This window comes from Netta rufina (assembly GCF_964035555.1).
Source record: "Netta rufina genome assembly, chromosome: 2".
NCBI classification, from domain to species: domain Eukaryota; kingdom Metazoa; phylum Chordata; class Aves; order Anseriformes; family Anatidae; genus Netta; species Netta rufina.
The window spans coordinates 22,706,066-22,731,085 of NC_140124.1; the positions used below are offsets into that span (position 1 = coordinate 22,706,066).

Consider the following 25,020-nt stretch of genomic DNA (forward strand, 5'->3'; position numbering starts at 1 on the left):
TTAAGGATGTTGGTTTGATTTTTCATTTAAATGACTAAAGAAAGACTTCCCGTATTCATATGTGCTGATCATTATGGCACAGGCAGGAGCAACTTTAAACAGCCGTGGACCAATACCTGCCCAGAAAAGAAAGTATTCATTCTCATTTGTTTTCAGTCAATCACTAGTACGATTTAGGGGTCATAATGTATTGATTCCATAGTATAGCACTGTAGAACTGGGATTCTGCGTGTCTGCATTCTTCAACATACCAACATTACTGACAGAGGCATTACCACTGTCAAAATACTCCGACCTCACCTCTGCCATCCTGTGTGGCCTGCCTGACGCAAGTGCATCGTTTCTCTGCCCTTTCTGTCTCCCCACAGAGGTGGAGCAGCCTGACCTGAGGGCTGCTTTGCTCTTGTGCAGATGAGGTGGCCCCAGGGGCAGACTCTGTGCCCTCCCACAAGCAGCAGTGCAAATCTACTGCTTGCGTGGGGCAGGCAGAGGCTACTGACCTGTCAGGTAGGACAAAAAAAGGTTCAAGAAGCCCTGCATCCTGAAATGGGGGAAGACAGGCACAAAATTCTCTGTGGGTATGCATGTGTTGCTTTATATACACTATCTATTTCATAACTGACAGTGTTCAAAGAGAAGGAAACATATTTTGTGCATGTTAACATCTAACAATGATGTGTTAATTAAAATGCTATCTCTCTTGTCTGTTTTTTGTTTGTTTGTTTGTTTGTTTTGTTTTTTAGAAAGATGTCAAAAGTTTTTACCAGCAAATAATCCAGCAATCCCATTTTTAGCGACAATTTTCCTCATAACTGCCCAGGTTGATGCACTCTGTGGAACTCAACATAGTACAACAAAACAATGAATTAAATAACACATAGAATCAAACAGAAAAATATTTTTAAAAATCGGAGACAGTCAATTCAGTATGTAGTATTATCAGAGACAGTATTCAGTATGTAGTGATTAGGTTTAGTTTATCTTATGTTAATTTTATCCATACTATTTATACAGGATCTTAAATTCATACAGTATAATTATTCCTATAATATTCAAATCAAAATAGCATGACATCGAAAAAAATGTACTAATGCCTAGGGTAAAATACACAAACAGAGACAATATCCCTTTCTAGAGTAACTGACAGTGCTGAGAAAAGTTACCTAGGTTTCACATGAGCCAGTCCCTCTCTATGTCCCTTTATACATGCAGCTAAAAGAGCATTGTCATCCAGATTTTTAAATATGGTTTTTAAACAGTTTACATTTTACGGTAAACGGAATCTAAAGATAAGTTTTGAGAATTAACATAATAAGAATATATCATGAGTATAATAATTAAGCCTAGGACACTACATTTTACATCTAAGTTTACAAAAATAAAATCCCTAAAAAATGTTGAGTTTAAGAAAGTATAAGTCTATAAGAGGTGGATTGCAGTCCCTTGTAGAGCTAATTTAGATACCATAAGCAACATAACTGCAGCAATACCACTGCACTGTAGACATATGCAACTGTTTTAAACGGATTATTATATTTTTTTTTGCTATTTCACTCTGCACATGCTTTTTTCATTGATCTGTAATATAAAAGTAGCAAAGGTTCTTTTTTGTTGTTGTTGTTTTGTTGTTGTTTTTTCCCTGGCTGAAAGTTAAAATGATTTCATAGAATGCTGCAAAATGTTTTTGCAGCCATAAAGAAACAATATGTAGATGCATAGTCAGCATCCAACTCTAACAACTGGACTTGGAAAGAACTTAACCAGTACAAATCATAGCTAACCACACTGTGATTTAAAACGTATATCTAGTTAATATCAGCCTAATAAATATTTGACAGCTACCTGTGATTCAAAGTGATATTACCAATGAATTCTTATGTTCATCAGCACAAGGGAAAAACTGAAACCCAGTAACAATTTATTTATTTTTTATTGGTCTTTGATAATTCTGCAAAAGAAACATGTCTTTCAAGAAATACACCAGAAACAAATAATTTACCCAAGAGAATGAAACCTTATGTTAAAATGTGAACAGTAAGTTTTCATGACATCTTTCTGAACTAGGGCCTTTAAATTAGTTTCTAAGCAGAAACTAATGTTTGGTTACTCAGTCTTTTTAAAGTTATTTAATCTTAAAGCCACGATCTAATGCATTTTCACGTTATTGGAAGGTCCTCTGTTTCAGGTTGTCGCGTTAAGGGGTGTAGCTGCGCGTTAAGGGTGTAGCATTATTTCCAAATAATGGAAAAAAAAAAAAAAGTTTTTAGATACAACTTGCTTGAATTGCTAGAAAATGTAGTGATGCTCTACTAAACACATTAAAAAATTCTTTAGAGCTGCTGGAGTAGTCACTAAAACGCTCTCAAAATTAATTTATTTGAAATCACACAAAAAGAAGGTAAAAAATACAGAACCTGAGCAGAGAACTTTCTCTCTGTAGTTTAATTAAAGAATATTGTTCTGAAATAGACTGCTCATAAGAGTTCCAGTACTATTTTTATTTTCTATTACTGACTGATAGTGAATCTGAAAATATTTTTTCAATTATTTTAATCTACTCAAAACACTTTTTCAATAGAGCACTGATGATATGATTTTTTTTTTTAAGTGAAGATTTTCCCTATTTATAAATAACTTACTTAAATGTATACAAATTTGCAGTTGGTCTGACTAACTATGATAGTTCTAGATTTTTGTGTGTGTATTTTATACCATCATATACATATACATTACATATACATGGTATTCTATTTGCACCTTCTTCCTACTCTCTGTCATTGATAAGATACTGTATTTATCCTAGGAGATAAAAATTATCCTATAAGGTGTAAAAATTTGGAAAAGAAAAAAGGCCTAGTAACAGAATTTTTAAATAAACTTTAGAAGAGAAATACTTAAAATTCCTACCAAAAATCCATATACCTAAATATTATGTTTTATTTTTTAATTCTTTACCATTGCTAAGAGAACCAGCTTCATTGAATGTATCGAACACAAGTATTATTATTAAACAGTTCTACAGAAATTGCTGAGCAATTTGAACTAAAGAGAATTATGAGTGTTCAACAACAAACATGGCTGAAGACAGTCTGAGAAAGCTGTGTAACAACGTAATTAACAGCACCTTACTTTTTAAGGTCTCACTCTCCCAAAGTTCAGTCTGCCTATGTGTTTTCACTACATCAAATGGCAGAGTTATGACAGCTGCAATCTATTAAGAAAAAATATATAGTTTTTAACATTATATCACCAGCAATTGAAATTTAATTAAAATTACATTAAACCATACACATGTTAAAACTAGATTTATTATTCCTAGCACTTGATATTATTGAAGTCTTGTATCTCAGAACATTATAAATTATTCAGATATATCTAATCAACTTGAATGCCAGGCCATGTGTGTTTAAACACCAAAACAAACGTAGTTTCTGAGAGAACCATGCAAAACCATACCAACTATAAATAGCTTATCAGCAACAATAATAAGAGTAGAACTAGAAACAAAAAGACATACTTACAGAGCCAGATGCTGCCCCAGAAGTAAAAGCAATAAAAAATGTTGGTTCGTGCGCACCAAGATTCTTGCACATCATCTTCTTGAAGCGTTCATAATTATACCAGTACATTGCTATGGTTATAAAACAAACGAACAAACAAACAAACAAACCTTGCATTACAGCACATTGGTATCTCAAACACAGAAATTCAGTACAATTCTTTTACAGACTGAAGATGCAAGAATTCTACTGTGACAACAGGAACAAAGAGAAACAAAAGCTGAAAACAAACTAAAAGTGTTCTCTGTTACAATCCATTGATAGCTCCCCCAGCTCCCATTATGGGATTCCCTTTGGAATATACACATATTCCAAATTTCTTCATATAATTCAAATTACCCTGATCATTTTGTCATTCCCATAAAGTAACTCCTACCTTAATACAATCTAACACGAGCACTGCAAAACTCATATAACATTTTTTTTGTAAATGTGATTTAGTATGAATCGACAAGTAAGTTTCTGATTATTTCCTATGTATTCAGGGATATTTTACACATTTCATAGATCTCACTAATTCTGCAAAAACGTGTTTCATACAAGATGAAAGGTTCCTCAGGGCTGTCTCATACTCTTGAGACACAGAGTATAGCATTTCATTTGGCACAAGCAGGAAATAAGTTTTTGCTCTCTGGAATCACTAAGGGGAGGCTTGCCTTTGAAAGTCCTCACAGAGGCATTCTGAGGCGCAACTTCTAGGAAGAACATCTGTTTCTGTTCTGATGAAATAAACTACACTCTTTCTACTTTGAGTTTCAGTTAGAATGCAGATGCTACTGAGCTGATTCCTGGTTGCAGTTGGTTAAATAAATGCTACAAATGACAGTTGCAGTTGAAAGGTGGCTGTGCCTCGTTCAGCACTGAGTTCTGTAGGTGGTGGCAGCAGAGATATATCAAAGTGTTTCCTTGCTGTGGAAACCACAAGCCTCCAAAGTTTTGCAAAAGCAAACGTAAGTGGTATCTCAGAAGGGTTTGAGGAAAACCTGCTAGTGAAATGTATGTAACCCTAATTTAGTTTAAATTGTCAAAATCCAAGCCTTTGAGCACTTGCAAGATTCCCTTCCCTGCATACCTTTCACATTTATGTTCTCTGCAACATTGCTTGATGAATGACTAAACTATTATCATTAACCCAATTCTTGTGCTTATGGACATCCACAGCTTAAGTCTTATTTAGTCAGCTAGCTGTCCAGGGAACCTTCTTGAAACATATCATTCACACTCGGGCTAGAACACAGTGGGGTTCTAATCATGCTGTGCTGTTGGTATGGTCATTCTGTGCTACCTGAGTGTTTTCAAAGAGCAGCTTCTTTCTTAATACAAATTGTTACACTGGCTTTAATTCCTCTAGAAAAAGCTAACTTGAGCAAACTGCAGCAAAGGCACAGACTGTGCTGTAAAAACACCAGGAGCCTGCTGTTGGTATATCGCTCAAAGAAAAGTGCTATGACTGAAGGTAGTGGGGGAGCACACCTTGACTGCATAGAGAGTACTTATAAGGAAAAAAAATGATTAGAAAATAGGTTTTGAAATGGCATTAATCAAGATTAAACACCCATAGCTTTATGTCATCAGAGTTTTGTGGCATTTAATGTTGGCATTAAAACAAAATCCATTTTCCTTCACTCATGCACCAAATTGCCTGCTCATTCCTGGCTCTTTAATGATAATCCTTAACTTAAAAGGCAGTAGCTGCATGCTAACGTATGCCTCTGCCTCTCCAGCATCCCACTAGGGCCTATGTAGGATTGGGCACAGACAAGTGCCTGCTGGCTTTAAGTGAATGCCAGAGCAGCATGGAGATTGACTTAAAATCAGTGGAGAGGTTTTGGAGTGCTGGAAGGACAGCAGGCATGGATGTAAGAATCTGTAAAGAACACACACACATCACTGTAGTGCTCTTTCCATTCTGTTAAAAGTAATAAAGGCTGACTGGCTCCTGCCATGTTGATACAGACAAAAATCAGTAAGAGAACAAGAGTGTCTACCTGAATTCAGACAACAGGAATCAGATGAAAATTTTTAGAGCTGCCTTCTGAAGCTTAGCAGAAGAGCCTAAAGGAATGATGCACTTGGCAGACAGGGAAAACAAGTAAATTACAAATAAATATTGAACAGGAAGCCCCTTAGGCAAAAGCTTCAGATGCATTCTGAATTCTGTTATCTAAGCCTTAGAGAAAGCATGTTGCCACAGGTTCAGAAGCCTCCCCTATGACAAAAGGCTAAATTAAGTCCCATTGAGGACCACCATCCTTAAGCAGGAAATACAGTCTAAGCTCATTCTTCAAACTCCTACAGATCACAAAGCAAAAGAAAACAGGGTATTATTCATTCTGAAAACAAAACAGCTGAAATAACAGTTAAATGAGTTAATAGAACTAAGTTAAGTGTCCTTTTTAACTAAGTAATCATCCCCACTCATCATGCAGTTGCTTTGTTCACAGCCAATTTAAAATTTTCTCAAGGTCTGCATCTAAATGTACTCTAATCCCGTAGGAGTTCAAACCAATGAGTGCTCCACCAGACTGTTTAGAAGCACCAATTAAATTAGACTTTGGATTATTTTATGAATGAGATAAGAGAACAAAGAAGAACAAAGATACCAGGACAAATCCTTCAAGGGTTTTCTGCCTCCAAAAATGGGTTTGAAGCATTTTTTGGGGGGCCAACACAAAGTGTTCAAAGTTGTTATTCCTGATACTTCCCGAGGAACAGAAAACAACTGATGCTTGATGATCCACAAGTGTTCTGACAGGGAAGGGTTCTCACCGCTGACATTAACAGCTGGGAACACTGTCCTTAAGCAGTCTTGTCCAGTTACCTCTGTAGGTCCAGAGACAGCAGAGCTTTAACAATATGGGAGAAACTACCATTTCCCCCGTTACAGTTATCTTAAAGAATAGAATAAGACTAGCTATGCTCTGGATCAGACTTTTTCTTTTAGGCTTTCAGCTTTGAAGCTTCACTAACAAGTTGTGCTCTAGCTTCATCTTCTTTTGGAGCAGTTATACGAACTATTTCATCTTGGTAACAAAAATGTCTGAGGACACTAGTGTGTCACCCTGTATTTGTACATGTTTTCAGGATCAAGGATCAGAACACATAGATGCAGCATGTCCCTCTATAAGGAAATAGCTACTATACCTACAATAGAAAAAAAACCCTACTGAAAGTCTTCAAAAGTGTTCATTACATAAGCTAAAGATGAGAAAAAAGAGTCTGAATATGGATAAAAAGCAAGTAACAAAGAACCCTATCTGGCATTCACAAACACACACAAAAAAAAAAAAAAAAAAAAAAAGAAAAAGCACTCAAATGATAACAAGTAAATCTCAGTCCTTCTTAAAGATAACCATTAAAATTACATAAAAAATAGAAAGAGTCTTAAAGTAATCATGAATAGATATGTCTTACACAACACAATATTGCACCTGAAATAAACCCCACCTGAGAAAGGCACGTCTCTCAGAACAGTAGAACTCCAGCCTCTCCACAGGGAAAGCCACCCATCTCTCGCCACTTTACTACTGATGCACATGTGCAGTTGCTTGTAGGACAACTTCCGATACTGCATTCTAGTTCTGATCAGCTCCAGGGGGCTCACTACAGTAACTGAACCGACTGAAAATGAGAGAAATGTGAGCTGTTTAAAAACTGAGATTTACTATTAATATTCCATGAACATTAAAAAGTCAAGTTTCACATTGCTTTAAATATTCGATTCATAGAATCATAGAATTATTTGGACTGTAAGGGACCTTAAAGATCACCCAGTTCCATCCCCCTACCATGGGCAGGGACACCTCCCAGCAGACCAGGTTGCCCAAAGCCCCATCCAGCCTGGCCTTCAACACCTCCAGGGGTAGGGCAGCCACAGCTTCTCTTGGCAGCCTGTGCCAGGGTCTCACCACCCTCTGAGTGAAGAATTTCTTCTTTATATCTAATCTAAACCTATCTTCTTTTAGTTCAAAGCCATTACGCCTTGTCCTGTCACTCCATTCCCTGACAAAGAAATCCTCTTTCCTGTAGGCCCCCTTTAGGTACTGGCAGGCCATTGTAAGGTCTCCCTGGAGCTTTCTCTTCTCATGTTGAGCTTCTCAGCCACCAACACCCCCAGGTCCTTCTCTTCAGGGCAGCTCTCAATCCATTCTCCACCCAGCCTGTATTTGTGCTTGGGATTGCCCTGGCCCAGGTGCAGAACCTTGCACTTGGCCTTGTTGAACCTCATGAGGTTCGCACAGGCCCAAGCCTGCAAAGGTCCCCAGCATAACAGTTGTTATTCTACCATTCGCTCTCACAGCTGTCACAAGTAGAATATGGAACTACACCTTCAGAGGTTTCTAAGAAAGCTCCAAAAGACCCAAGCTACTTTTACAATAGATGGGGAAAAGGATAAACAAAAGTAAGAAAATATAAAAGCAAATACAGTAAAAATAAAACAGTACAAGCCCAATTGTCATTTTGGGCTGTTAAAAAGAAAGAGAAAAATAAAAGAGCGTACAGATATTTTATTTCATTTTTTGCTTTAAACAGATGGGTACTTACATCTGCTTAAGGAACCTGCAACTATTGGAATGTGGTCATTATCCTTTCCTAGTCTAGACTTCAGAGCTTCACTCAGTTGGTCATAGCAGGTGAAATAGATCACTGTGGTAGGAAGTGCCATTATTCTAAAATAAAAGAGAAGGAATTTAAATTAATACAAAGAAAGCAGGAGCTTAAAGTCAGCCATCTTGTGTGGATATTTTGCTGAAAAAAAGAAATCAAATTTTTAGCTGTGAGCTGTTATGTATAAAGAAAAAGCATTAATTACATAGCTTTGATTCACTGCCTCTAGTTCACAGTTTCAAAATCACAAATTTCCTAGTTTTCCTAGTTTTCTAGTTTTTCACATTATTAGGAAAAAAATAAATAAAATGATGGTGGATTATCTGCCAAAATGTATTTCATGTCAGCTTCAGAACTGTTTCAATAAAGGAATGGAATTGAAAGATCTGAATAAGAAGCAAACAAACCTTATGGACCTCACTAATCTTACATTTTTATTCATTTAACAAGTGGAAGACTGTTTTCTCTATCTTAATCAACAATTATGATTTAATAAGAAGTGTGCCAGTGTGTTCCACTAGGTTCTGTGACTAGGAATGGGATGACTCTTAAGTAACATTCAGTGTTTTACAAGATGCAATTTTAATACACGTTACATTTGACCACTTTCTTGGATCACTCATGGAGGAAGACGTAATTATAGAGGTCTTAGTTACTATCTGTACCAGGTTAATATAATAATAAAAGACAAATCAGATTGAGGCTGTTTGTCCTAAAAAGAAGGTCATGTGGAGACTTGATAATATTTAAATACGTAAATTGCTCTTGTAGAGAGAAAAGTACTTTACATGGCAAAGTTGGACAGAAAACAAACAAACAAACAAAAAAACAATATCGTTATTTGCAAGAAGATTCAAGGTAGATGTTTTAAAAAAATGTAAATATGAGTAACGAGGTACAAGACTGGAGTGTCTGTGGAAACAGCTGTGTTGCTTATTGCAGGTCATCAGTAACAATCTAGGACAGCAAATATCTGTCAAAGTCTAACATTCTCTGATGATCATGTTTGATCCTGTGATTTGCTAATGCTATCAAGGGGATAGTTACAGTAAGGTTACCACTTCTAAAAGGCAGAATGAAAAGACTGATGTCCCTGTTTAAGTACTGGGAATACATCAAAGAGGTTTCCAGGAGAAATTTCAAGAACTGGCAGAAATTATACTGTCTCCAGATGTTTACCAAAGTTTTAAAATCACTTATTTTTCTAAAAATGAAGTAAACTTTGACAGCACAATCCATAAATTTTTATCAATAATAAAAATAAAATTCGACTTACAGTGTTGGTGGAAGTCCACTCCACAGTGATTTAATTCCTTCTATTTTAATAATTTTTACAAATGCGTCCTCAAAAATATAACCAGGCAAAGAATAATAATTAGCTGCAAAGCTTTTATTAAAAATATGTTTCTAAAATTGCTTATCATTCTAGGATCAAAATTTTGTAATTTCTTGTGCTAGCTATCAAATTTAATTATACAAATGGTACCACTGAAGTGAACAGAAATATTTGTGCTTGAAATTATGAACTTCCTTCAAATTTTACTGGGCCAAAGCAGAAAGTTTTTGTCTGTTACTGACAGCCCTGTGAATAAGCTGTTTTCAGAACAAATACAGCACAGCAACAATGTATGGAAACTCCCCCAAACCAGTCAACTAAAATATTTTTTCAGTAAATAACAAAATTTCTAGGTATGAAATAGAAATTCACTTTTCCTGATTCTTCAACACTTGCTTTCTCTGACAAGGCGACAAAATATTTTCAAAATATACATGCTATACAATACACCTGGAAGCTTACAACTATTATCACAGCTGTCCCATGCATTTCCCAATCCACTGACAGCAGAGAATCACTGGACTTTGAAGGACATTCAAATAAAATCATCTTCAAAAGACAAACTTCCAAATATTAGGATAACTAATATTCTTAAACTTTTTTGGGGAAGAAACTGAGATTTGATGGAGTAGAATATGCTCAGTATGCCCTTATTACAAGGCCTCAGAAGATACAGAGCTGACAGGCCACAAAACAACTTTGAATTGGACTCAAAGGAAGAAAAAGGCAAAGAGCTTTAGAGGACACAGCTTTGATGGACAGGTCAGCTGAGCATGGTGAAAACAGAGACAATTTATCAAGCCTGACTTGAAAAAATGGAGCTTTGAGATACCCCAAAGGTCTTAACACAATTTGACAAAAAAAGACATTTTAGAGAAAGAAAAATTCAGAAAAAGGTATACTAGTATCTTGTTTTCTCTCTGTTTATTCTGTATCTGTTAGTATCAAGCATATGCTAAATATTAACATATGTATAAATAATTATTATAAATATATAAAATGTATATATACACAAATATAAGTAAATCATAAATAAAATATAAATAAATATAATTATAAATGGAGAATCAACAAATAGACAATCCAGAAAGTTACAGATAGAAGATTGGAGAAAAAATGCAACTAAATCCAGTGCCTGTGCACCCTATTTATGTACCTTAATACTTGTATGGGCAAATACAGCAGAACATTTTTATAGTTCTAGCGTTGGCAAATGACAATGTCCACAACATTTTTTTTTTACTGCATAATTGGTCAGGTCTTGTTATTTACTTTTCTTGTTGTTGTTGTTGCTGTTATTTACTTTTTTTTTTTTTTTTTTTTTTTAATGAAAGGAAGTCCAGTGATATGACAGTCATTCTTCATGAATTACCTTGTCATAACAAAACTGGGCATATAATAATGTCAGTGAGAAAACTAAGCGGTTTTCTAAAAATTATACAGTAAAGTTAATTGAAAGCTTCAGGCAAGTTATTAATTAAAAAAAAAATAACACCGTAAAACCATTCAAGTAGACAGTTCACGAACATTTCATTCTTCTCAAATATTTAATTCTGAAAAATCCTTGATTCCTAATTTAATTGCATAGTCAAACAAAATGTTGATTAATGAGGCAGCATCGACATCACTGACATCAATTCTGTTTCAGGTGTCTGGCTAAGTCCTAGTCTTACAAGTTACATTGGGTCCAGAACCTGACACATGAACTTAACTTTAAAAAACTATCTGCATCATTCATTCATTTAAAGAGCATACTGGGAAGTCTACAGACAGAAGAGACATAAACAGGTAGAGACAATCAGTACCTGCAATCAGCAACTATCAGCAATATAGTTCAAATGGGGAAAATAAAACTTTAGAGACAGTACTAGGTGAGGAATGCTCTCTTATTTGTCTTATGAAAGGAATTTGTATTTTCATGAAGGTATCATTAATCGCTATCTAAACTACGCAGTGTAACTGCATGAATACCCTCTCAAATGATAAAAGGTTCTACTAGAACTTAAAATAAATAAATAAATTTACAGTATGCCATTTAGAAAATGTTTACAATGTGCAATTTAATATAAAAATGAATTGTTCTTACCAATGTCCCTTTGAAATGCCCGTTTTTCTTATACCAGCCTTTGCTGTCCCCACTCTCACAAACACATATATGATCCATAAGGCCACTGGAGTATACAAAACACTTTCCTAATGAAATGGTGTATAAGAATATAGTTAATAATTGTAAGATTGTTCTCACTTAGCAGCAGTTCCAAACTGGATACAGTAGCAAGATAGATTTATTTCTGGTTAGACAAACAGGAACAAAATAACTTTGGAAAGGCAATGTCAATGACCTAGGTAAAAGAAAGGAGAAAACAAATGTACTTCTCAGAGTGCCAGACTAAATGGAACTGCTTGCACTTGCAGAAGGAGACAAGTTTATGTTACACTACCATCTGCTGAAGTGCAGCAACAGTGACATGCAAATATTCAGTGCAAATATTCATCTCAACATACAACATGGAACTTCCACAGAAGTCATCTCCTTTCCTTTTTAATGTCATTTATTAATTACAATTATTAAGTAGGCATCATTGGCATATCCTTGATTACACAATGTATTAATCTATCAAGAACCTAGGCGACAAGTGACTGTGGTAAGACTCACTACTCTTTTTCAAATCTCTTTGGATTCTGGAGGAGAGGAGCTTTGATATAGCATCATGATCATATAAGCCTTCTGATGAAATATGACTTATTTAGTAATAGATTTTTTTTTCCTCAATTGAGTAATAATCGTACATTTCTTCCACAATGAGAATATTGAGGAAGAGAGAAAATATAGCCTATTTTAAATGATATATATTTATGAGATTTTTTCCACTATCACTGTTTTGCCACTTTCAGTGACACATATTTTCTTTAACAAGTTTAGTATTTATTTATTTATTTTTTTCCTCCACTGACTCTGAAGAAACAAATGCAACTACTGGAAACAAATAAAGCCATTCTGCTGCTCAGCATTTTTATAATTATCAGGTAAGTGTAACAGCAAAGATTGAAGAGTGTCCTCAATTACAGCACGTTTTAATTTACCTTTGGGGAATGGATTGCTTTGGGCTTGCAGTCGAGTTTTGACAACATCAAGAGGAGTTACTAAAATGAAACAAAGGAGCCATTTAGAAACCTTGTATACTCTGAAAAGAAGCTATAGAGGCCTCATCATGAACTTCTACAAAAACAAAACAAAACAAAACAAAACAAACAAACAAACAAAAAAAACTGTTTTACAAGGAAATAAGCCAGAAACAAACAAACAAACAAACAAAATCTACATATATATCCTGTGTTTGCAAGTGACTAAATAAATCTTTTCTAGTTTGCTAACAGTTGCACTGACAACAAATTTTAGAGATACAAAAAGCTCTTCGAAAAGCCATTGTGTCATCTTGTATGAAAGTGTTAAAAGTTGTGCTATTACGCTCTACCGGTAATGATTTGTAAATGGTATACCACAAGGCATGTAAGATAAGGTTTTGGCCTCAAGCATATTATTCTGTCATTATACCATAAGTCATATGCCAGTTATACCATAAGATGGTAGGAAAAAATATTACAACATTTTATTCATTTTTATTTATTTTTTTACAGTAAAATATTTCAGCACTTTTCATATGTTTATTCTTTTCTGTTAAACTGATTTTAATAGCAATGTTCAAAGGAAAAACGTTAAATTTGTGATTCTCTTTCCTCTGTCTAGAGGAGATCCAAAACTTTAGAGCCATTGAAAAGTAAATGAAGCTTTAGTGAACATTTTATTGATTTCCCTCCAGAACTTGATCTTTTTACAGGCAGAGATATTGAACACTGTGGTGTCAGCTGGACCACTCTTCAGCCTCTCCTGATTACATTGACTCACGGCTACCTATGTACAAGCAGCTAGTGCCACCTGAGTCTGTAAGGTATCCAAAATATCAATAGCATTGACATATATAACACAGGATCTACAACTTTATTAAGCAGCAGCTGGAGGCTAGGTCAAATACTCTAGCATGTGTTTTATTTGCCTAGAATCACTGGACACGTGGTATAATGACAGAATAAAAAGAGTATGAATTTGACAAGGTCCTAGGTAAAATACTATTTCATAAAAATTTGGAAGATTTGGGGTGGGGGTATCCAGATTATCCAGAATTTTGAAATACTATCAAAAAGCTATCCTTAAAACTGCTTAGGGAAAGCAAACAATAAAATACTTTAACAGTATAGGACACCACAGCAAATAAATTGATCTTACTACTGAAGTGGTAACATGAAGAGGACCTTTCACAGTGGCATGTCTTACAGGATTCATTTTGTACTGTAAACCTTCATTTAAAATCTATTTTTAAACAGCAGAAAGTACGGAAAACTTTCAGAAGGCAGGCAATAAATTACCACACCAAAAGACACAGAATTAAAGAGTTAAAATTACTGTTATTTTCAGTAGTGGTTAACAATTACCAAGGACAGGAAAGATTTCAGTTCACCACCATGTTTTTTAAAATACAAAAGAATTATGAGAAAACTATCTAAAACCACCCTTATTAAACATGTTAGCAGAAGTTTATAAACCACATATATGCAGACATCTTGCTGAATTGAACTGAAGAGTGATCACTTTGCAAAGATTCTCTCTGTGGCAAGCTTAATAAGCCTTACCAAATAATGATGTAATTATAGCTCCACAACAAGAAGCTATTGCTTGCTGAATACTGGTTGTTTTACTGAAGTTACTATTACTCATTTCAGACATGGCTTTATCCTTGGAGAAGAAAAACCTGTCAAGGAACAGAAAAATATATTGCAAGACTTTGTTCAAAACTTACAGAAGAATCAAGGGAAAAAATATTTTTAATTTCCATTAATATATTGCACATAAGCAGTAATAACCTAAATATTAGTTTTCTACCTGTACACAAGGATCTCCAAGAGTACTTGCATGATGCTTTTCATACAATCCAAGTTTTCTAAATTACAGTAAATCTTCCCAAACCTTTTTACATGAAATGCGATGTTTAGACTGTTTGTAAACTACATTAAATAGTTAGTACGTATTACCTCTTGCTGCAACAAAGGGGTTAGGATCTTGCAAATTATCTGCAAAGAGACAAATGCCCAGCCTGTGGCCCACAAACTGTAGCACAGCAGAATAATTCATCTAGCCCTCCTCTTGCTTCTGCTGTTCCTGTCAGAAAATCCAGAGAGGTCTCCTGGTGATCCAAGCTGCAGCCCGCTGGTGATGGCTTCCTGGCAAACTGCTCACACAATAAACAGGGACTAACTAGCATTAATGAGCATTAATGGTGTCTTTGAATAGTAATTCCTTGGACAAATCCTGCCGTATAGCTGCATAGTCAAGGTACGGCTGCACACCTTTGAAATGTACACATGGGATCTAAAAATATGTTTATATATATCATACATAAATATATGTGTGTATATATATATATATATATATATATATATATATAATATATATTTTTAGAATCTGTAACTAGCCAGGACAGGAAAATAAAATAATAAAAATAATAAAAACAACCCCCAAAACCACACAATAAACCAATTTTCTGGACAAAAAAATAAATAAATCAGAAATAGAGGAATATCTTTAAAAATGCACACATACTAAGCGCAGTTGTGACTTTGTTAGTTTGCACTGATCTACGCTTTTTATTTGATCCATGGGATCGTAATGTTTAGTTGCTTTTGCTAAGTTTAAGAGGGAAGGTGGGAAGATTAAGCTGCACGTAACGACTCGTCTCCCTGGTGAACTAACGCGCTACTTTGCGGACGGTTGCCTTTTCCAACGTGCTTTTCGCTTTATTTTAAGACCACTTTGAAGACGAGCGAGTGGGGCTGGGACCTCTGAGGGAAGCAAAGCTGCCAGTCACGAATATCGGGAGCCCCTCAGATTCTCCCCATACCCCTGGGGCCGCCACTTTCCACCCCCCTCCCACCCCCCCAGCGCCCCGCCCTCCCCTCACGCTGGGCCCCGCCCCTCGCTCCCTTCCCGCTCTCCCCTCACCTCGCGTCACGCGGGGCGACCGTTGGCGGCGCGCGGCCGGCAGCGGGGCCGTGAGAGGACGGGGCCGGACCCCAACGGCTGCCGAGGGGCCCCGGGGCTGGGGCCATACCGGCGGCGCTGCCCCCGCGGTCTCCTCACGAGGGCGGCGGAGGAGGATGTGACCCCGCCGCACGATGAAGCCCGGCACCGCCAGAGCAGCGCGGACCCGTAAGTGGCCGGGGGGGGGGCGGCTGGGGAGGGCCGGGGGCGCTCGGCGGGCACCTGAAGCCGGGCCGGGGGAGCCGGTGCTGGGCCGGGGCCTCTCGGCCCTGTGAGGCTGGCGGTGAGTGAGCCTCTGGTGGCCTTGGGTGGCTGTGGCCAGCTGGAGGGACGCTCCCGGAATGCATCGCTTTAGCACGCTCGCGCTCACACGCTTAAGTTTTTTTTTTTTTTTTCTTTTCTTTTTCTTTTTCTTTTTCTTTTTCTTTTTCTTTCGTTTTTTTGCATAATGTTGGGAATTAAGCGCAGAAAGAGCCTAGCTGGGGAGGTGAAGGCGCCAGCAGAAGCTAGGCCGCCGCCCTGAAACCAGCTCCACCCGGGCACAGCCTTGCTGGTATCAGGGCCGTGCACGAGAGGGGCCTCAGGCACCTCAGGGCCACAGAGTTAAAATGCAGGCACTTTGCGAGGGAAATTATTAAAACGTCAGTCTTAATTACAATTGCTAACTAACTCCACGTTTTTGCTTATCCCTAGTAATTTTAATACAAGTTTTCCAATAAAAATTACAATATTCAGTGCGTTAAGTTTTCAGCTCTGCTCTGGGTGTTGCTCGCGTGTGCAGGGTAGAACACCACATCTGATCCCTATGGAATTTCGCTTGCGCTCAGCTCATCTCTGACCCAACATTTCAGCCTTCTTTTTTGTTTAGCTTCTAAATCAGTTGCACTGTCTGGAGTCTCCATGCTTCCTGTTTCTCTTGGTCTCCTGGATTTGCTTTTGGTCTCCCGGATTTTACTAAACTGACTGTTGTTACGAACATGCAGAAATGAAGCAGTAATCATTACTTAGAAAACATAGCAGCACCCATTGTTCTGCTCCCTCTCCCTGCTGGAGACACTTTCAGGGAGGGAGAGAATGAGTAGCAGAGGGGCTGTTCTCCCTGTGGGCTTTTTGCCTCCAGAAGATGTCTCATCACTTCCTGCAGCAACCCTCTGTCCATTTTGAACTTCTACAAAGGAGAAGTAATGAGTAGGGCGTTGGGCAGTGAGGAAGAAACCACCATATAAAACCAGTGATATGCCAGTCTTGGATGATTGCCTCTCCATCACAGGTTGTAAATCGGTTCATATAATGGATGTGTGTAGGACCAGAGAGTGCAATCACTTTCCCCTAATAATATTATTTTAGTTTCCAGCTGTGTTTAGTTGCAGGAATTTCATGAATTACAGTTCACTTTTATGTATTTAGGATCCCTCAGAAAGTATTCCTCTTCCATCTATTTGTGCAGCCTTCCTTCAGAATCACATCTTGGTACTGACAGTGTCCTTTGGCAGCAGGCTGTGCAGGCTTGCCCCGTTGCATAGACTGTCAATTCCTCTTTTCCGTTTTGTATCTGACTACTAGTTTTGTTTTGTGCCCCATAGCTCTTGTACTGGAATAAGCTATTTAACCATTATTTCTATGCTCTTTCTGATTTTGTATATCTGTGCTATATTTCCCCCAATTCACTCTTCTTCAGACTGACAAAGTCTTAATGTACAGTCTTTCCTCATACTTATGCTTTTTCTCCCTAACTTGGTGTTACAATGACCCCCCTTTTTTTCCTCTTAGAACTGCAAGTGGTGTTTAAGTTGTGGGTGATTCATCAGTTAAAACTGGCATAATAAAATTGTCCATTTTATTTTGTTTCTTATCGAGGCTTGGGTGGAAGGCTCTGTGTTGAGCTTCAGGAAAGATCATCAGCACAGTTTAATAGCTGTATGTGGTCTCTTAGTTTTAAAATAAAATTTGCTAAGGCAGAAAGTCAAAGCTAAAATGATTCTGAACTTTAAGCATAGTCTTCCTGCATCTCAGTTGGGTGCTCAAAAATTAGATAAATAGTAGTATCTAGCTCTTGTACTTCTGATGTTTCCGTGACTTTTGACCTAGTCTTGTTCTAATGCATCTATATGAATCTTTTTTCTTTTTTTTTCTCCAGATGAGATAGTGGGAGAGGCCGGTTCTTTTCCTCTAAAATGATGTTCTTGTGATCATCAGTACAAGTAGTATATATACTGTGGTACAGAGATAGAAAATGCTTGCCAAACTGGATGAGAAAATTGGTGGCACTGTATACCAACTGAAATAAAAAAGTCCTTTTTAAGATGTGATTTTAGGGAAAAACTTGTAAGGGCTATACGTGTATCAAAAACAATGTAAATAATAACGCGTTTAACATTTAGTTTTTTTTTTTAAAGTGTCCTGTATTGCGTATATACTTGCCTTGTCCATTTCTGTAATTTAGGAATTTTTCTTTTTAAAAAGAAATACAATTCTGTTTAAATTCCCTTTTCTTTTGGCAGCAGATGGAATGCAAGCAAAAACAGAAAAGACAAAATCTGCTTTGAAGAATGTGAAAAAAGATGTAGGAAAACCAGAGAAACTGAAATATAAACCACTCACCGGGAAGGTGTTTTACCTCGATATTCCATCAAATGTGATCTCTGAAAAAATAGGGAAGGACCTCAAAGAACTAGGAGGGGTAAGTTCATGTGCAGACCTTTTATGAAGCAAAAAGCATCCTGGATGACTTTTGTTTATTATTGAATTTTAATGTTACATATTTATTTTTTTTAGCGCTTTCCTTAATGTTGAAATGTTTAATACAGACAGCTTATCAACAAGTTGGGCTTTTTATTGCTAGAAGCTGTTCTGCTAGCTTTAGCAAAAGTTTATTATACAGGTTTGATTTCAGTTGATGATTCATTTGTTTAGAAGTTTATTAAATAAATGTACTTAAAGTTTACTAAAAGTCTAAAGTTTCATTGTTTGAGGTGAAATGTTTCTGCAACTTCTGACTATTTTGGCACATGTTTACACGTTATAAATCAAGCTTTTCACCTGAACCTAAATAGAATAGAGGAAGTGTTTTGCATACGTTTTTAAGAAGTCTTAACATAGTTTTCTTGATGGTCCTGGTGTTCTTTTAGCTTGGTACAAGTTATTTGTTAAGTTTGTCTCTTTAGTTGAATTCCTTAATGGAACTTTGTAAGCATTTGATCAATTTATACGTAAGACAGCATTTTCCAAAGTTTCTAATACATTTTATATTTAGAGGCTACTTAGCCAAAAATGGAGTGGTGAGGTTGGTTTTGCTTATTTTCAAGCAAGTACAGGCAGAGCTTTATAAAAGCTGGGCTGAAATAGCTGTCACCTAAGAGAGAGGAGATATCTATCCTTCTTGACATTCAGAGCAGGCTGTGGAGAAAGAACTGAAGAAAGTTGTGGTTGCTGGGCCCAAAAGCATTTAGAGGGAAACATTGGGATTTGGGAGATTGGCTGGCGGCAGGAACATCAGCTCCCGAGTATCAAGGTTGCAATGTGAGCTGAAAACAAGAGCAGAGTGAGAGGATATTCTAAGGACAGGACCAAAATTGTGTGCGATGAGGTAAGAAGTAGGTGGTGCTTGTGTGTTCTTTTTGTTTTATTTTTTTGTTAAAGGCATTTATTTGCATGCAAATAACAAGGAGTATGTCAAGGACAGCCTGGGACGTTTGTAACAAAAAGATTTGTATACATAACTGCACTTACATTCTGGGATTTAACCCTACTGTTTTTGAGTACCCATCCTTCTGCTGTGAGCACACAGCTGTGAAAGCCACATCTTTAGGAACAAAACTTTTTTCAGCTCATTCTGGTGACATTCTTACAAGAGTGGCAAGGAGCAAGATGGTGCGGCAAGGAGCAAAAGGGGGAAATTTAAACGCTCTGTAATGTCAACTAGCAGTCACTTGCTGAGTTGATCAGCTCTGGTGCTGGCATGTTTCACAGCAGAGCCATGGATCGCGGTGTACGGGTGAATTTCCTGAACTGGGGAAACCCCAGGGTAGCAGAGAGACCTGCCACGAGCCCCCAGCTCTGGTGAGAGCAGCTGACCAGGCTTGGCATGCACAGGAACAACTCCCATGCCTAGAAAAAACAACCCTTAAGGAGTGCTAGAGACCAGGAGTGCTGTGAAGAGGACATAGCACATCAGCCAGGGCATGGCAAGGCAGGTTGTGCAGCAGGTTGTGCAGGAGGGTGCCTTTGGAACGCAGGCTGTTCTCTTCTGGGAAGCAAAAGGAGGCAGCATTTTACTGAAACAAAATGGTGTCCATCTGTTGCAACTGCTAGGCTGAACGTAAAAACCAGATGGAAGCACTACAATCTCCCTTTGGGGTCACCAGTGCACAGACAGAACTGCCCTGAACCTGAGCTGCATGGAGCCTCCAGCATCTGAAAGTTCCCCTAGGGTGGGAAGTCAGCGGTGGGTGTGGTGGGTGCAAGTGTGCCCATCTGGATGAATTCTTTGAGCAAGTAGCTGTGTTAGAAGAGGAGCTTAACAGGCAGCGCAGTATCCGGGCACTGACGTGAGAGATGGATGTGTGGCATTGTGTGCTGTCACAGGCTGAGCGACAGCCGTGCCCTTCGTCTGTGCAAGGGGGAGGTAAGCTTGCTGCTAACCCTGAGCTGATGGACTCACTGCCAAAGGAAACTGGACCCTTGCCTCCCCTCACAGGAGGCAGAGGAATCTTCCTCTTGCCTCTACGTAACAGATACAGTGCTCTGGGGCTGGAGAATGAAGAGTGTGAGTAACGGGCAACACCCAGGAAAGGCCAGCTGTGCAAAGAACCAGAGCCACCAGAAAAGCAAGTAAGGTGTTAGTAATTGGAGGTTCCTTGCTGAGAGGAACCAAAGAACGTGTTTGGTGTTCAGTCTCTCTAGGGAAGTTTGCTGCTCACTAAGAGCTCAAATTCGTGATACCACAGAGGGGCTGCCAAGATGATCTTTAAAAGGTCTCTTACAACCCAAACCATTCTGATTCCATGATTCTAATTTGTGTTGTGTTAAAATGGCAGTAGTAATGAGTTTAAATGGTAGCAACCTGGTGTTTAGCTGCTGTAACCCCTGCCCTGGCAGTGGTTCATCTGTAGGCTAGTAAGTTTCCGTATGATAGAATTTGAAAGGCAGCTGGTATTTTACTTTCCCTTGAAAGATGTGAGGTTTTTTGCCCTTTTTTTCTTTGTATACAGTTTATTTATTTTTTTTTTTTCTTCTATAAGCTACAACTTCTCTGTGCCTCATCATACCTATGCCAAAGCAGATGAAAATGCTTCTGGGATGGGAACTTGTGGCAATTAGTCATGGAATACTTTCATAGTTGGGTTTTTGCATCTTTAGTCTTAGTGTTTGATCTAAATAGGCTTTTCAGTAAATACTTTCCTCACAGAGCTTGTTAATGAATGCTTTTAAATACTCATATTCAAATCACAAATTCTGTAAGCATCTTGTTAAGCATCGTTTTACCTAATTCTCTCTTTTGTATGGAAAACATGCTTTGATTTAAACAAGTACAGGATGTCATAGTAACACACAAGCAATGCAATCACTTAGCCCTCTGTAAAGTTGGATATTTTGAATTAGTTTAAGAGAGTCACGGCAATAAAAGTATTAAAATGTCCTTTAACCACGATAGAAAAAGGGACTTGCTTAAATTGTTACCTCTTCTGAGTGTTGTTTTGCTAATACTTTTTTGAACCTAAAGGAGTGCTGAGCAGTTGTATGAAATTGACAGTTGTAAATCAGGGTGCTGTCTGAAAGCACAGGCAAGAAATTGGCAATAATATGATTTCTAGTTACATGCATATCTTTACATTTAGCATTAAACCAGAGCACATTATCTTTTTTTGTATTTAGAACAGAATTATAAGAATTCATATGTAAACAAGGTTACAGGTCAGAGGTTGAAAATAAAGTTTTTTTTATTATTATTATTATTCGGAGGAATATATGCCTAAATTTTCAGATTTAAGCCCAGTGTTCTCAAGATCAACAACCTGGTTCTTTGTAGTTTGTGTGGGGTGCACTGAAAAGTCTCCCTGTATATCTCCCTCTCAGTATGTCCCATTTCTGTAAACAGTATGTAGAGCAGAATTAGAAGGCAGAGGCTTGCTGTGTCTGCAATTTGTGCTTCCCACACTGATTATTAGTAGAGAAGATAAAAAGATTTTAAGCTACATAAACTGTCAAGAAATAATTAGCCAAATAAAATTGTTAATTGCACAGTGATAGATAATGAAAGATAGAGCAAAACAGGAGAGAATAAGCATGGAAAAAATACACGTCTTGCTGAGAATGAAAATACTATGAAGCTACTCAAGACTTCTATGTTTCTGAGGAGGGTTATGAATACTGTAGGTGTGCAACATGGTAATTTATCCTGAAATTATCATTCTGTAGGTCCTAAAAATCATTGAATTATATCTCTTTGCAAACTGTCAATTACATTTGCATATTCATGTCTTTGAATGTAGTTGAACACTTTGCAATTTCTGTTAAATAAAATTAGGTAAAATGTTCTTTTCCTTGAATTATTCTGTAATTTCTCAGTACGGTGTTTGAATTCTTCATTTGGGAAGTATTACAGCTAGATAGTTCAAGGATAGGTAATAATTGAAACAAAGCATTTTTTTTATTGAGATTACAAAATCAGAAAAATTAAATTGGAATTTGTGACTTGTAAGGTGCTACTGCAGCTCAATTGTAATTGTATAAATCTTTAGAAAATATCTTCCTGTTAATTTAGTGGGTTTTTAGCTTACTATTAGCTTTATTTTCTAATTTATTAGATTTATCTGGAAACTTTGTCATTTTTTAATGTATGCAAAGCAAGGAGTTACTGATTTATTATCCTGAAATAATGGCTTGTTTTATTTCTTTATATTTAGAGAGTGGAGAGTTTTCTCAGCAAAGATATCAGCTATCTGGTATCTAATAAAAAGGAGGCAAAATTTGCACCAACTCTCGGTCAGATTTCTCCAGTTCCTACCCCAGAATCTGCATGCAATGGAGGAAATAGTTCACCTCATCCTAGCAACCGAAAAGATCGACGTGATGGAAGTTCATTTAAGACAATAGATACAGTAAGTTTCTTAGTAATAATGCTACAAATCAAGAACAATTCATGAGATACACTTAGATTTTTTTTCCCATTTTGTTTCAGGAAGATTGTTACGGTTCCTTGGATGGATACTTTTTTTGGCTTTTGCTTTTAAGCAGTTCAAACATAATTTTAAACCACTTGAGGCAATCTTGTTAAGCTTTAAACTAAACTCAAGCTAATTAAGCAAATTTTCAGAGATTGAAATTGAAAACAGGAGTCTTTTCTGCAAACAACACTAAAATCTGTTCAAATATATTATGAATGAATTATAATTAAACATTGCCATCGTTATGTTTAACAACTGAATCAGTATGTCCAGGCTTGTGATGATATCTAATTTTTTTCTTTTTTTTTTTTTTTTTTTTAGCAATGTAGCCTATTAATGTTTGCTGAGATATTGCTGTTTCAAATATCTGCAGAAGTAGTCTTTGATAGAGTTCAAGGATATAATTAAAATTGAACATTGTGAATTGTCAGGGTTTTTTGAGTTATTTCTTAGAGAATTGTGTTAATTGCAACAGTATCTGACTTTCTGCTGCTTTACATGAAGCTTGTTATGCGGGCAAGTCTCGCATCCTTTCGAAGTACTGTACTGTATCCATAGTACTTGTTTAGAAAAATGACTGGGGGGCAATCTATGGGCTGGTCTTCGCTGCACTAGGTGGATGTAGTCACCTCATCTTCCTAACACAGTATGTAGTACATCTTCTTTTGTACTGGTGGTAAAAGAGATAGGGAGAAGACTGAGGCTATGATTACATTCATGGCTTTAGCTAAATTTGGCACAACTCCAGCTGATGATACCTCATTTTCTGTCCTTCCCCCACCACACACCTGCTTGTATCAACCCCAACCTTGTAAGAAAAATGCAAATTAATGAAAAATAGCTGTACAATAAACAAGAGAAGATTACTATAGTTACATTTTTGCTAAGGAATATGTATTTTAACTTGCCTTACCTTTTTGCTTTTTGAAATGAATTCTAACTTGCTACAAATGTATTTCTGTTGTAACTTAGGTACGTATGAGCAGAGGAAAATCCTTAGTTGAAAAAGCAATTAGAGAGCAGGTAAGTGGAGTAATTCTCAAATTTGTATTCAATAAATGTTGGTCTTGCTGTTCTGGAAAACAAGCACTAGTAAGAGTGATAGTCCTGTAAGACAGAGATCTCTCATGGAATGTTCAAGCAGAAGTCAAGGGTCAAGGCATTGTTCTCAGCAAAATAGTCAAGTTGTGTTTTCTGGATGCTTCCTGAAGAATTTAAAGCCTACAGAATCTTATGACTAGTATAAATTACCAAGATAGCTAACATAGCTCGCATTTTTTAAGGAGTGCTAGTGAAATTGAAGTAAATATACAATTTCATGTTCAAATCCTAGCTATTAAAAAATATGATGGTAGAGAACGCTCTTGGCTTTGTGAAAGGTTAAGTATAATGGTGAAGTGCAGTGATGTGGAGATGGAAAAGTCAGTTTAGGAAAGTGCTCTTTTGGCAAGAAGCAAATAAAGTGTCTAAAATTCGATCTTAGCTTTATTATGACAGTTCATATTACAAGTTGTGTATTTATTACAGTTATTGTATATATTCTACTGTGTATAGCTTAAAATTATTAATGTTTTTTGTCTGTAGGAATTAATTCCCTCTGGTAGTATATTGTCCAATGCTTTGAGTTGGGGAGTGAAGATCCTTCATATTGATGGTAAATATTTCTGTTTGATAAAACCTAACTTGAACTTACAACATTGACTTGGCTAATCCTTTTGTTGAATTCAAAATATTACAAATGACAAATAACTTAAAATATACAAAAACAAACTCAGCTAAATATTCTCCCTCTTTTTGCCAGATGTTAAGCATTACATTGAACAAAAGAAGAAAGAGCTCTACCTAATTAAAAGCACAGGCAGTTCTTTGAAAGATGTGGTAAGTGAGTTTTTGCTATTTGTGAAAGTTTATTCGATTAAATGAAAAAACACAAGCATATTAAAATCTGTAAGCATCGCGGTATGTAGTATTTATTTTAACGAAGTCTTGCTCATGCTATACATTTCAGCATTCAAAAATAAATTCCATAATAACATTACATAGTGTGTAGATGTTTGTTCTTGAGATAGTTATCTAAGAAACAAAAATACTGAAAAACTTGAGATTTCTCTTCTCCCCGCTTTAGAAATAATAAAAAAAAATGAACCTTGGTTTTATTCTAACATAGGTTGTGGTTACATTGCCTTGTATAATTTTCACTGTGAAACAGTGATTAGAACTTCCCTTTTGATTTTGATTTTTTTTCCCTTTCCTTTG

The 25,020-nt window shown here is 36.8% G+C and overlaps 2 protein-coding genes across 2 annotated transcripts in view; one reads left to right on the top strand and one right to left on the bottom strand.

The window, feature by feature from the left end:
• On the bottom strand, positions 1 to 15,666 carry SLC25A40 (solute carrier family 25 member 40; the record flags this gene model as incomplete). The annotated part of the gene is made up of 11 exons (XM_084283044.1): positions 1 to 116; positions 765 to 839; positions 3,130 to 3,211; positions 3,522 to 3,631; positions 7,008 to 7,181; positions 8,106 to 8,230; positions 9,445 to 9,512; positions 11,591 to 11,697; positions 12,589 to 12,648; positions 14,194 to 14,312; positions 15,560 to 15,666. The coding sequence occupies 11 exons, from the start codon at positions 15,664 to 15,666 to the stop codon at positions 1 to 3; spliced, it is 1,143 nt and encodes a 380-aa protein (XP_084139170.1).
• The window catches only part of DBF4 (DBF4-CDC7 kinase regulatory subunit), a 17,118-nt gene continuing 7,692 nt past the window's right edge, over positions 15,595 to 25,020 (top strand). Inside the window, exons 1-6 of the mRNA XM_084281429.1 lie at positions 15,595 to 15,766; positions 18,100 to 18,278; positions 22,504 to 22,698; positions 23,737 to 23,787; positions 24,349 to 24,418; positions 24,566 to 24,642. Of these exons, the coding sequence (XP_084137555.1) occupies positions 15,733 to 15,766; positions 18,100 to 18,278; positions 22,504 to 22,698; positions 23,737 to 23,787; positions 24,349 to 24,418; positions 24,566 to 24,642 (606 nt within the window). The 5' untranslated portion in view covers positions 15,595 to 15,732. The remainder of the gene's footprint in view (positions 15,767 to 18,099; positions 18,279 to 22,503; positions 22,699 to 23,736; positions 23,788 to 24,348; positions 24,419 to 24,565; positions 24,643 to 25,020) is intronic.